The 14,445-nt window shown below is 47.1% G+C and overlaps 1 protein-coding gene across 1 annotated transcript in view; it reads right to left on the bottom strand.

Annotated features, from left to right (window-relative positions):
• Nucleotides 1–1,630: 1,630 nt before the first annotated feature.
• The window catches only part of rem2 (RAS (RAD and GEM)-like GTP binding 2), a gene marked incomplete at its 5' end in the record, with an annotated part of 63,238 nt that continues 50,423 nt past the window's right edge, over nucleotides 1,631–14,445 (bottom strand). The window contains one exon of the mRNA XM_080777234.1: nucleotides 1,631–1,975. Coding sequence (XP_080633360.1) covers nucleotides 1,644–1,975 — 332 coding nt within the window. The 3' untranslated portion in view covers nucleotides 1,631–1,643. The remainder of the gene's footprint in view (nucleotides 1,976–14,445) is intronic.

Here is a 14,445-nt window from a genome sequence, read left to right as displayed (position 1 = left end):
CTTCCCCGTAGCTCTGACAGGAGGTAATGAAACACGCTCTGACTCCTCTCTCTTCCCCGTAGCTCTTACAGGAGGTAATGAAACACGCTCTGACTCCTCTCTCTCTTCCCCGTAGCTCTGACAGGAGGTAATGAAACACGCTCTGACTCCTCTCTCTTCCCCGTAGCTCTTACAGGAGGTAATGAAACACGCTCTGACTCCTCTCTCTCTTCCTCGTAGCTCTCACAGGAGGTAATGAAACACGCTCTGACTCCTCTCTCTCTTCCCCGTAGCTCTTACAGGAGGTAATGAAACACGCTCTGACTCCTCTCTCTTCCCCGTAGCTCTTAGAGGAGGTAATGAAACACGCTCTGACTCCTCTCTCTTCCCCGTATAGCTCTTCGAGGAGGTAATGAAACACGCTCTGACTCCTCTCTCTTCCCCGTAGCTCTTACAGGAGGTAATGAAACACGCTCTGACTCCTCTCTCTTCCCCGTATAGCTCTTACAGGAGGTAATGAAACACGCTTTGACTCCTCTCTCTCTTCCCCGTAGCTCTTACAGGAGGTAATGAAACATGCTCTGACTCCTCTCTCTTCCCCGTAGCTCTTAGAGGAGGTAATGAAACACGCTCTGACTCCTCTCTCTTACAGGAGGTAATGAAACACGCTCTGACTCCTCTCTCTTCCCCGTAGCTCTTACAGGAGGTAATGAAACACGCTCTGACTCCTCTCTCTTCCCCGTAGCTCTTAGAGGAGGTAATGAAACACGCTCTGACTCCTCTCTCTTACAGGAGGTAATGAAACACGCTTTGACTCCTCTCTCTTCCCCGTAGCTCTTAGAGGAGGTAATGAAACACGCTCTGACTCCTCTCTCTTCCCCGTAGCTCTTACAGGAGGTAATGAAACACGCTTTGACTCCTCTCTCTTCCCCGTAGCTCTTACAGGAGGTAATGAAACACGCTCTGACTCCTCTGTCTTCCCCGTAGCTCTTAGAGGAGGTAATGAAACACGCTCTGACTCATCTAGACGAGCACGTCTCATCAGGCTCTGGATCTGCCTGGATCTCTGTTGTTCGAGTCTCGTTTGTTCTCTTCCTCATCTATATTCCGCCGCCCCCATCTTACCCAACAAAAAAGGTAACATTATTATAAATGTGATAAAGGCTCAGCCTCGATCAGTCCGGGTTGATTCCAGACCCTTTTCTCCATCATGTCCCCTTTAGACTGACATCTCCATCCCCCCCCAGTGTCACTCATCCTCCCCAGCATATACCCTTCGTTAGTATCACCAGAACTTCTATAAACATCTTTGTCCTCGCCTCACTTCCATCATACGTACCTCCACCACCTTTTTCATCTGGCGCGTGTGCGTGTGTGTGTGTGTGTGTGTGTGTGTCAGGCCCGGCGCCACGGGGGGTGCCAGAGCGGGCCTCCAGGCAGCACCCTCAGTTGCAAATTCTGCCCCCTCTGGTTAAGCTTTTTGTATATACACTGTATATTGTTTTCCTATATAAAAATGCGATGTGCCCCCTCACCATTTTCAACTGCCCCTTCATCCTGGAGCCGAGCCTGGTGTGTGTGTGTACGCGTGTGTGTGCATGTGCGTACGCTGGAGGTGGCGGGGGCGTGGGGGGCTGGGGGAGGGGGTCATGCGGTCATCGGGGTCACATGGCGCTGAGGTCGTGGCAGGAGCGCGACTTCTGCCGGAGGATCTTGCTGCCCCGGTGGCGGCTCATCTCGCGGTAGCGTCCCCGGTCGCGGTCCCTGTCGCGGCCGTACGAGCGCGGCACCAGGCCGGCCAGGAAGCGCTTGGCCCGGCTGGTCAGGCTCTCCCTGCGGCCGGACGACGCCGGGTCGCCGTCCGTCCAGCCGGGACCCACGGCGTCCCCCCGGGCCGCGCGCACCGCCCCCTCCAGCAGCTCCGTGGTGCCGTGCTCCAGAGAGGCAGAGAGCTCCAGGTAGAGGCAGTCGAACATCATGGCACTGGAGTGGGCCTCTGGGAGAGAGACACAGAGAGAGAGAGAGAGGTTAGACATCATGGCACTGGAGTGGGCCTCTGGGAGAGAGACACAGAGAGACACAGAGAGAGAGAGAGAGGTTAGACATCATGGCACTGGAGTGGGCCTCTGGGAGAGAGACACAGAGAGACACAGAGAGAGAGAGAGAGAGAGAGAGAGTTAGACATCATGGCACTGGAGTGGGCCTCTGGGAGAGAGACACAGAGAGACACAGAGAGAGAGAGGTTAGACATCATGGCACTGGAGTGGGCCTCTGGGAGAGAGACACAGAGAGACACAGAGAGAGAGAGAGAGAGAGAGAGAGAGAGAGAGAGAGAGAGAGTTAGACATCATGGCACTGGAGTGGGCCTCTGGGAGAGAGACACAGAGAGACACAGAGAGAGAGAGAGAGAGGTTAGACATCATGGCACTGGAGTGGGCCTCTGCAGGGAGAGAGACACAGAGAGACACAGAGAGAGAGAGAGAGAGAGAGAGAGAGAGTTAGACATCATGGCACTGGAGTGGGCCTCTGGGAGAGAGACACAGAGAGACACAGAGAGAGAGAGAGAGAGGTTAGACATCATGGCACTGGAGTGGGCCTCTGCAGGGAGAGAGACACAGAGAGACAGAGAGAGAGAGAGAGAGAGAGAGAGAGAGAGAGAGAGAGAGAGAGAGAGAGAGAGAGAGAGAGAGAGTTAGACATCATGGCACTGGAGTGGGCCTCTGGGAGAGAGACACAGAGAGAGAGAGAGAGAGAGAGAGAGAGAGAGGTTAGACATCATGGCACTGGAGTGGGCCTCTGCAGGGAGAGAGACACAGAGAGACACAGAGAGAGAGAGAGAGAGAGAGAGAGAGAGAGAGAGAGAGAGAGAGAGAGAGAGAGAGAGAGAGAGAGAGAGAGTTAGACATCATGGCACTGGAGTGGGCCTCTGGGAGAGAGACACAGAGAGACACAGAGAGAGAGAGAGAGGTTAGACATCATGGCACTGGAGTGGGCCTCTGCAGGGAGAGAGACACAGAGAGACACAGAGAGAGAGAGAGAGAGAGAGAGAGAGAGACACACACAGAGAGAGGGTTAAAAAAAGGGTTAAAAAACTAATGGGAAAGAGAATTGACAGATGAGTGGTCGGCAGACGCACTATACAGAGTCAACTCAACCTCCTCACGTGCACGCCTCAGCCTAATTCAAACCAAAAGTAATACATATAGAGCTCATCTTAGTAAAGCCAGGGTGCTGTGGCTGAAATGTATCCTGAGGCAGACTCGAAGTGCGATCGCTGTGCCCAGAGACACAAGCACATCTCACACATACAGTATGTATTGGTTTGGTCCCCAGCTACAGTGATTCTGGTCACTTGTGTTTGTCACACTGTCAGACGTGCTAGAAATTGCACCACAACCCTGTCCATTGATAGCTATATATATATATTCGGCACACCGTCAAACCACTTACAGTACACACATCAGAAGTTAGAGGTTATTGCTTTTGCAACACCGTTAGCTAGAAGAATATTACTATCTTGGAAGTCGCCAAATCCACCCTCTCACTCAATCTGGCTCAACGATGTGATGTACTTCTTAAGCTTGGAAAAAAATCTAAAATTCTCTCTCAGAGGAACCTCCGAAGGCTTCACTAAGGCATGGAGAGACCCTTTATAGAATACTTCAATATTCGTACCTCCCTGGAATAGACTGCTCGGTTTGACCCAAATATAGCGGACTGTGGATTTCAGAATTAACAGACAGTGCCTCTCTCACAAGTGTACAATACTCTGACTGTGACCCATAGTGTGACCTGGGGTTTTTACTTTTATCTTTACTTATTTTTGTCCCGTTTGTCCTTGTCTTGTTGTGGGGGGTGTACGACTGTACGTTGTTTCTTTATGTTTGTGTTTCTGTGATGCTTTTGTGATGTTTTAAAAAAAAAAGTGAGTGACTACCGGCATGTGCACAGATTTTCTTGTCAGATGTGCTGCTTAACTGTCCCCAATAAAAAACTATATATAAATATATATATTTAAAAAGAGAGAGAGAGAGAGAGAGACTGACTGACAGAATGAGTGATCATGGCGGAAGAACGGGGCTAATTCACACAGAAGTGGCTCATACAGGACGAGAGTCTGCCTGCCTGCCGCCGCAGTGCTCAGAACTCTCTTGGCTCAACGGCTCAAATGGGACAACGTTTTCCACCTCAATGTGACTTTCCCAGATAAAGACAAACGACCGCAGAATCCTCCGCTGACATTGGCACCGTTTCTCAGTGGATAAACGCGTCCCGTTTTCCCTGATCAAACAAGCGCTTCTGCGATAAAGGGAAAAGCCGACGGATATATCCATCTATACAAAAAGAACAAAACAAGCTGTCACTGTACCGACATTATCAGCCCAAATCTCATTTTCCCACCTGCCTTCCTCCTGGCGTGGTCGTTCCGGTGATGTTTGTAAACGGTAACCATTATAGGGACGTCCTGGGGAAACCGATTATCAAATAATGGAATTATGAATACACAAAAGACTCACAATGGATCCATATCAATGGACAATGTTACATCAACATCTGCTGTTGTGTTATAGATATCTGCACCGTCCGGTGGTGGGGGGGCTCCGTGTGTGCATCACAGTATTAATCGTGGCTTAACCGATTCTGACCTGAGATCAGATTCTAAAAACGTCTGTTTGAAAATGACAGTTTTCTGAAAAAGCTATGTTTCTATGTCAGTGGTTCTTCGATTTTTCCAAAATAGCAGACCTACAAGCTCGTAGCGGTGGCGCGCTATGAGCTTATAGATCTGCTATTTCTCAATAGCTAAAGCATAACATAATGCTGACGCCGAAAGGGGTTCCCGCACAAAATGGATTAAAGCATCACAAGAGAACACAAAAGCATTTGCTGTAATGACTGTGACTAATGACTATCCATGATTTAAAACAGATCCATGCTATTGAGCAGGTTAAGTGCTCCTTTGGGGGTGGTGACATTGACTGAAAAAAATAGCTCTAGGCATAGGCTATTGGATTTATTCTCTCCAGAGTCTATCCCCCCCCCTGTGTGGGACTAAACGCTGAAACTATGTTTAATGCCATGCTCAACTCTACTGTGAAAAGAAGAGGCCATTAGCATCTAATGGACACCCAAGCCCTTTTGAGAGGTGAACACAGCTAAATGTTATAGAACATGCATTGTGGGAGTGGAATGTAAGCTCATACTCTGGTGAACAGATGCAGAGACAAACCAAATGATCAGCATTAAAACAATATATGCACCCACTGCTGTTTATTGCAGCTCAACGTTTTCATCACTAAAGGATGTTCTATCTTGATATCCCGATGGCTCTGCAGGAGCCTATAGCCATCCGTATGAGAGGGTAGGTCGCTTATTTACGACGATGTCCGTCTAATCTAATCTCACAAACCGTTCCACCCATCAGCGCCACGTGTATTGTGCACACTCACTGCCAGTATAGGCTGTATATAGTGTACACATACATGTAGTGTGTGAGGGTCCGGGATAATGTCTGCCGCCCTAGGTGGTCGTTTTCGGGAGATAATTTACCGACAGGGGGTTTAACCACCGACGCGAAGCGGAGGTGGTTAATCACCCTGAAGGCGATTAAACGAAAACTACAACATGACGTCACGCCGCGGTGATAAGCGACTCACCGCTCACACAAACAATCTGTTTTTACTACGTAGAAGCTTTTTGCTTCTACGGGCCGACGGCGTGGAACAAGCGCCCACTGTACCTTCGTCAGGCAGCCTCTGTAGACATTTTTAAAGCACAGCTCAAGACCCACTTCTACAACATTGCTTTTAATTGATCTTTTATTTTTTGTTATTCATGTCCTCACTGTATTGCATTACTGCTTGTTTTTTTTAATGTCTTTGCCTTGCTTTTCTTTTTTTCCCTCCATTGCTCTGTAAAGCACTTTGAGCTGCATTTCATGTCATGAAAGGTGCTATACAAATAAAGTTTTATTATTATTATTATTATTATTATTACTAAGCACCATTTCGGTGGTCACCTTATCGCCTAAATATGGAGTATGGATAGTGTTATTTTATTCAATTCGACATGCACATCCGGCCTGCAAAACTATACGTTTCGATAGTTCTGGTGCCAAATTTGACACAAATACAAATATATTGTATTAAATTATAAAATATCGATATTTATAAAAACTTCTGTTCAGATTGATTAATAATCATGATTTCCGTAATGGACGTGTACTGTAGCATACCTTGAAGAAAATATAAACAATAATAATAATCTGAAATAAAACAATAAACTAAAAATAATAAACCATTTTCTGCACAGCATCTGCCTTATTTGGTATTGAATGTGTGTGTTCTTCCTCATTAAAAGTACTCGATAAAAACTAGGCATGGTCAAATTGTACGCAGGCTTCACAGGTGAATCTGTGTTATACCACGGGCTGGATATAGAAAACTAGATTTCTGCTGAGTGTAATAATCCAGCCGCGCACGGCAGCTGTCAATCCACTACCACTCCTCCTCGATGGCAAGTGAGGGGATCAGGGGAAGGGTGGAGAGGAGAGGAGCCGATGTTTAGTAGGAAGAGACAAATCCCTAACCAGATCTGCAGGGCTTAGCATAATACCAACGACAGGTGATTGAATCGAGTCTTTACGACCCCGATAAAAGCCTGTGGGAAATTGAATTGAGCGGAGGTGGAGGGGGAGGAGAGGAGAGGAGAGGAGAGAAGGGAGGAAGGTGACATGAGGAGAGGAGGGAGGAAGGTGACGTGAGGAGAGAGGAGGGGAGAAAGACGGTGGTGGGAAATTGAATTGAGTGGAGCGGAGAGATGAGATGAGATGAGGGGGAAGAGGGGGAAGAATGAGGGTTCACACGGCCTGGGTGGGATTAGCGTGAAGTTACAGGACAAACATGGGATTATTTCATTAGGGCTGCAACAGTTAATCGAACTACGGTAGTCTAGTCTAGTATTAGGGGGGGGAAAGAAAAACATGCTTCTCGGTTATTCGATTAGTTGAAATAATGAATCGATTCGCAAAGAAAATAATCGATAGTTGCAGCCGTACATTTAAAGAGAACATGAGACCAACACCACGGCACGTATTCAGAGCGTCAAGCTGTGACTCCGCCCACCCCCGGGGGGGAAGTTGTGATTTGCTCTCGTTCACGGCAATGAAATTTGCGGGATTTCCAAAACAATATTGCGCAGAGTAGCGGTTATCAAACGTATTTGCAATGCCATACGTTGAAAGATCTGTTGCCCCGTGGACAATAAGGCACGCTACCTCCGCAAGTTAGATATTATCGGCATAGAAGTTTGTCCGTATGTGATTAAGGATTGGACCAAGTTGCATTGGCAGCCATAGAAAATTCTTACCCCGGGCTAAAACCAGATGTGACATTTGTGGGCGTTCCTGTCTAGCGCGGTGTCAGTGTATGCAGGATGTGAGGCCTATCCTGAACCAGCAGCACAAGGAGTTCTCTCACACCAATGAAGGCTCTGTTCCATTCTGGTCAAACAGAGTCAGTGTTAATGACACTAATGAAGGCTCTGTTCCATTCTGGTCAAACAGAGTCAGTGTTAATGATACTAATGAAGGCTCTGTTCCATTCTGGTCAAACAGAGTCAGTGTTAATGATACTAATGGAGGCTCTGTTCCATTCTGGTCAAACAGAGTCAGTGTTAATGATACTAATGAAGGCTCTGTTCCATTCTGGTCATAACAGAGTCAGTGTTAATGACACTAATGAAGGCTCTGTTCCATTCTGGTCAAACAGAGTCAGTGTTAATGATATTAATGAAGGCTCTGTTCCTTTCTGGTCATAACAGAGTCAGTGTTAATGACACTAATGAAGGCTCTGTTCCATTCTGGTCAAACAGAGTCAGTGTTAATGACAGTTTTCTGACACGTTTCTGTATTAGTGGTGCTCAAATTTTAAAAAATAGCAGACCTGCAAGCTTGAGTGGCGCGCTATGAGCTTGTAGATCTGCTATTTTCCAATAGCTAAATTATAACATAAAACACCAAAAAGGGTTCCCGCCCAAAATGGGTTAAGCGTTATTCTGTGTGCATATAGAATTCAAAACCGTGCATTGGATCCAAAACCGTCATGGTTCAAATGTGCCCCATTCTTCTGAAACAGCAGTCAGAGAGGTACCGTTCTACTGAAACAGCAGTCAGAGAGGTACCGTTCTACTGAAACAGCAGTCAGAGAGGTACCGTTCTACTGAAACAGCAGTCAGAGAGGTACCGTTCTACTGAAACAGCAGTCAGAGAGGTACCGTTCTACTGAAACATCACCTTTTCAGTCACAGAGGCATCAGTTCTACTGAAACATCACGGTCACAGAGGCATCAGTTCTACTGAAACATCACAGTCACAGAGGCATCAGTTCTACTGAAACATCACGGTCACAGAGGGCATCAGTTCTACTGAAACATCACGGTCACAGAGGCATCAGTTCTACTGAAACATCACGGTCACAGAGGCATAAGTTCTACTGAAACATCACGGTCACAGAGGCATCAGTTCTACTGAAACATCACAGTCACAGAGGCATCAGTTCTACTGAAACATCACAGTCACAGAGGCATCAGTTCTACTGAAACATCACGGTCACAGAGGCATCAGTTCTACTGAAACATGACGGTCACAGAGGCATCAGTTCTACTGAAACATCACAGTCACAGAGGCATATCAGTTCTACTGAAACATGACGGTCACAGAGGCATCAGTTCTACTGAAACATCACAGTCACAGAGGCGTCAGTTCTACTGAAACATCACAGTCACAGAGGCATCAGTTCTACTGAAACATCACAGTCACAGAGGCATCAGTTCTACTGAAACATCACAGTCACAGAGGCATCGGTTCTACTGAAACATCACAGTCACAGAGGCATCAGTTCTACTGAAACATCACAGTCACAGAGGCGTCGGTTCTACTGAAACATCACAGTCACAGAGGCATCAGTTCTACTGAAACATCACAGTCACAGAGGCGTCAGTTCTACTGAAACATCACGGTCACAGAGGCGTCAGTTCTACTGAAACATCACAGTCACAGAGGCATAAGTTCTACTGAAACATGACGGTCACAGAGGGCTGCTCTCAGGCTGCCTCCCACTGACTCCAGTCACTCCTTCCTGACTCAGTCCTCGTCCTTTCTACAGTCATCTTTCTGCAGCGGTCGACACGGCCGAGCCAAGAAGAAGCCATTAGCTTCTCCTGGCCAGCCCTGTTGACCTTTATCACTGCGGGGAAAAAGCACTCAAGGGTTTGTCCTGCTGCCCCGACTGATTGAACCTACCAGGTTTCATTAAGATGTTTGCCGTCACCCCCCATATAATCCCCCCCCCCTCCCCTCCCCCCCCCCGAGGGGTGTGTTACGTAGGTAACGCCCACTTTTTCTCCCTTGACACTTGATCCTCGTCTACTCATCTCTGCTCACAGGTTCTATTATCACAGTAACCTTTTTTTTTTAATACTTTTACTTCTACTCCACTACATCTCAGAGGCAAATACTGTATACGTTTTACTCCACTACATTTATTTGAAAACGTTAGTTACCATAGATACTTCTAGTATATAAGTATCTATGGTAAGTATACAAGTACATTTCGGGCCATTTGAAAATAGCCGATCTGCAAGGTCAAAATGCGTCACATGGTGACGTCAAACGACCAGTTTGAAGTCGTGTCAATGCGCACTGCACAGCTATACTGCTGCTGCCCTGACTGCAACCTACGTATCATTCACAACGCGCGCCACGCAGCTACTGCTGCTGCCCTGACTGCAACCTACGCATCATTCACACCCCGCACTGCGCAGCTACTGCTGTTGCCCTGACTGCAACCTACGCATCATTCACAACGCGCACCACGCAGCTACAATATACTGCTGTTGCCCTGACTGCAACCTACGTATCATTCACAACGCGCACCACGCACGACTGACATTTTTAGAATCTGATCTCAGGTCAGAATGGGTTAATCAGACCAGTGTGTGTCCAGTGGAAACCTCGTATGAATCTGATCTCAGGTCAGAATGGGTTAAAGAAGTAAGAGCCAACAGAGAAGAACACAACATGAACATGAACATCAGAAGAACATACATACAGAGAGAACATGCGAAACAGAGGAGGGCGAAACAGAGGAGGGGAACAACATGCGAGCAGATCGAGGGATGGAATGCAGTCCGAGCGCGAGACCCAGAACATATTCATCACCAGCTGTCATATTAAAGTGGGACAGTGCTAACCCAGTTAGCCCAGTGAATGTGAGTGTTCTCACCAAGTGACAGTGTGTACTTGAAAGTGAGAGAAAGAAGTAAAGTCTGTGAGCATAATATGCACGCGAACGTGTGCGAGCGTGTGTGTGTGTGTGTGTGTGTGTGTGTGTGTGTGTGTGTGTGTGTGTGAATATATCAAGGCAATTGAGAGCCAAGTGTGTGGGAGAGAGAGCGCGAGAGTGTGAGTGAAAAGTGAGAAAAGGAACTCAAGTCTGTGAGCATAATAAACATGCCAGTACAAGAGTGTTGTTTGCTTGCGTGCGTGGCGTGCACGTGTGCATGTGAGAGAGAGGAGAGAGAGAGAGAGAGAGAGAGAGAGAGAGAGAGAGAGAGAGAGAGGGAGAGAGAGAGAGAGAGAGAGAGAGAGAGAAGCGGTGCCACCGATAGAGAGATCAAGAGACAGAATGAGGGGAGTGGGTGAGAGACAGTATACAGTAGAATAGATAAACACTGGGGGTGGGGGTGGAGGGAGGCAGTGGGGAGGGGGGAGGGGTGGAGGGAGGCAGTGGGGGGGGGGGGGCAGTGGGGGTGAGTGGACAATGGAATAAAAGTGTCACCGTGCACTCCAGAATATGGACTTTACGACCCGAGTCCATTTCGGCTGTGGGCATGAGCAGCCCCTCGCGCTCCATAACAGTGATGTACTGTACTGTACTGTACACCTGCATGGCTGTAATAAGCTCAGCTCAGCCCCTGGTCTCTCCACATCCGCACTTACTGTATATACAGTACAGGCTCTCACATATCAGATGGAGCGCGCATGTGTGTGCGTGTTTGTTGCGTGTGTGCGTGTTTGCGTGCGTGTTGAACTTCCTTGTCGTCGGCTGTCTCTGTAACAGAGATGCACCATTTCCATATTGCTGACCACACACACACACACACACACACACACACGCGCTGCTATTTTAAAGAAATATATAGAATATGCTGAGCACAGCTGTTGCACGCTTCCGCTCTCCTGTCCTGTCCCCACTAGTAGACGGTAGCACAGTGGACAGTACAGTGGACAGTGGTTCTCCTGTCCCACTAGTACACTGTAGCACAACGTTTTCAGGCCCAAAATAATCATTTTTTAACCGGCCCCCATATTTTTGACACCCCCCACAGCCCACACCCTGAAGGTGAAGGAGTAGAGAGGGTGTTTTGGGCATGTCTTATTTTGTACATCAAAATATACTCATATACTCGTGCTCAGATACACATAGGTAGGTACAGGTACACGGACATTGCTGGTTGTAGGAGCGGTTGCACCACTCAAAAAGTTGATTTACAATCACAATGCCATGTAATCTTGTCTACAGCTACAGTAATGTACTTGACATTCCCCCCCCCCCCCCCAAGTTATTTTAAGCTATACAGTAATCCATTTGACTTATTTCTGCGACGTCTGCCCCGGCCGGCCTGACAACGATTATATAAGATATCAATACTTATGAAAACGTCACCATTACAATCATGGAAAAGCAACTTGGTATAAAAACACAAGCTTTACTGACGTTCCATTTGAACTCTCTGGTAATAGATTTACTCACATTGAATTTACTCACATTTAAACCAATTCTGGGATCATTCATTGGCTTCCAGAGAGAGAGAGAGAGAGAGAGAGAGAGAGAGAGAGAGAGAGAGAGAGAGAGAGAGAGAGAGAGAGAGAGAGAGAGAGAGAGAGAGAGAGAGAGACAGACAGACAATTAAAAAGAAAAATAGTGAGGCAGTGCTTATTATGCCACACACGGTGTGACAATTAAACTACCAGAAGATCTGAGACTCACAGAAACTCTGAAACGGATCCAGGCTAAAGGCTTTCATGTACTGTATTAAAAAAAACAAAAAAAAACACCAGCCTTTCAGTTCATCAACACTGTTCTGGTGCAAAATCGTGAATTTCTATTGATGAATCGTTTCTGAAGCAGTATCATATTACAGGTAGAATGGTAGACATGAGGTTTGTGACCGCGTTGATTTTGTCGACTAAAGGCTCATTCATAGTCTGGATTTTCGGTGGTGATGTGACCATCGCTCCGGTGGTGAGGTGACCACCGCTCCGGTGGTGAGGTGACCACCGCTCCGGTGGTGAGGTGACCACCACTCCGGTGGTGAGGTGACCACCGCTCCGGTGGTGAGGTGACCACCGGAGCTGAAATAACGTTGAGCGGTGGTGAGTAAAAACAGAGAGAAGGGCTGGAGCGGTGGTGGCGGTGGTTTGCTCTTCACCGCGGCTCAGTGACGTCATGTTGTAGTTCGGTGGTCACCCCACCACCGAAAATCCAGACTAAGAATGAACCTTAATACTATGACGAAAGATGTTCGTTGACTACCTTTTGTCACAGACGAAAACTAAATGAATAAAAACTAAGATATGATGATTAAAACTTAGACTAAATATACTGACAATTTTGTAAGAATAAAAACTAGACCAAAATGTTAGGAAGGGCCTAGTGGACAACAGATACAGTATACCGCTAAGTAAAAGACAAGTAATTTTACACTTGGTTGCATGCTATAGCCGATCTACAAGAGATTGTAGATCTGCTATTTTCAGCGAGTGTAAAATCAGCCATTACGACGGCATCAAGCCCCGCCAAAATACATTTTAGTCGACTAAATCAACTGTAGTCAGTCGACAAAAAATGTACACTAAAATATTCCAGGTGACTAAAATGTGACTAATACTAAATTTGCTGTCAAAATCAACACAGCTCCAGGCAAAGGTTCAACAGAAGGACAGATGCTTCTACTTGTGCCATGATATGGGCTAATACCCCCGTCCCCCGCCCCATATGCATATGGCACATACTTAATGGATACGGCATATGATGGACCTACATTTAGGCCCTGCATAATCCCCTAAATCGGAAATTATTTGAGATAATCGTCATAATCGTTTCCATGTTGAAAAACATTGAATAAACATTGAATAATACAATAATTAAAGCAGCAGACCTACAACCTCACAACGCGCCGCGCGGAAAGCTTACAGCTCGCCTATATTTCCGCTATCTCTTTTGTGGCGTTCGTCTTTATTGTCTCCACCAGGCCGAAGGCATGGGGAGAGAGTATGTTTGTCTCCACCAGGCCGAAGGCATGGGGAGAGAGTATGTTTGTCTCCACCAGGCCGAAGGCATGGGGAGAGAGTATGTTTGTCTCCACCAGGCCGAAGGCATGGGGAGAGAGTATGTGTTGTTTCTTTATTGTCTCCACCAGGCCGAAGGCATGGGGAGAGAGTATGTTTTGCACTGTGTCCGTCCGTCCGACCGTCCGTCCGTGTGTGTGTGTCCGTGTGTGTCCGTGTGTGTGTGTGTGTGTGTGTGTGTGTGTGTGCATCCGTCTGTCCATTACCAGCCAAACTGTGCACACACACTCCCTGGATGCCAACGACGAACCTCTCCCCCAAATATTCGGCCTGTCACCACGAGGCCAATTTTGACAAAACACATTTCTGTAGATTACTCGTACACATTTATCCATACATCACACAATGCGCTAGTATACACTATCTCCATAGTCATGTGATCAACACGGATCTGCACCATTTCCCATATTCCATCCTGATTGGCTAAGATTGGCTTCCAAAGCTAACATGATTGGTCCGTTTCGAACAAAATGCCACAAATCACAAACACAATGTGCAATTTCTGTGAAACATTATACACGCATATTTCCACTAGGACGACATGCCACTTATTCTTTTCCAAATCAGCCTCACGGTGGCGCTGTGGCGCTATAACAGGGCAATTCCTGTTTTTACCTATAACTGCATCGATCTGTGTACAACTTTGTATGCGCACTCCCTAGAGGCCATGGAAAACATTGTTCCTGCATCCCTCCATCTGCCGGTTATAGCGCCACCATGAGGCCGATTTCTGCAAAACACACTGTTTATATTAGTCGCACAGATTTCATCCAAATCTCACGCGAATCGGTACACATGATCTTTTTATATTTTTTATAGAGGGATAGACAGTAGGCTGAGAGAGATGGGGGGGGGGGGGGTGACATGCAGTAAAGGCCGTCGGGATCGGGAGTCGAACCCGCGGCACACTGCCAGACTGGACCGCTGAGCCACGGCCCAGGCCTATTTTACGCTTATCTTTGTAGTGATTTGTCATATCTGTCCCATGCGTGGGGGAAAACAACAACAACAATATTGGTGTGACAATGCATCATCAAGTCATGATTGTTGACAGC

The sequence above is a fragment of the Protomyctophum bolini genome (assembly GCF_963924005.1).
Source record: "Protomyctophum bolini genome assembly, chromosome: 12".
Classification (NCBI taxonomy): Eukaryota; Metazoa; Chordata; class Actinopteri; order Myctophiformes; family Myctophidae; genus Protomyctophum; species Protomyctophum bolini.
The sequence above is the reverse complement of the archived record's forward strand: the minus strand, read 5'-3'. Positions and strand labels throughout refer to the sequence as shown.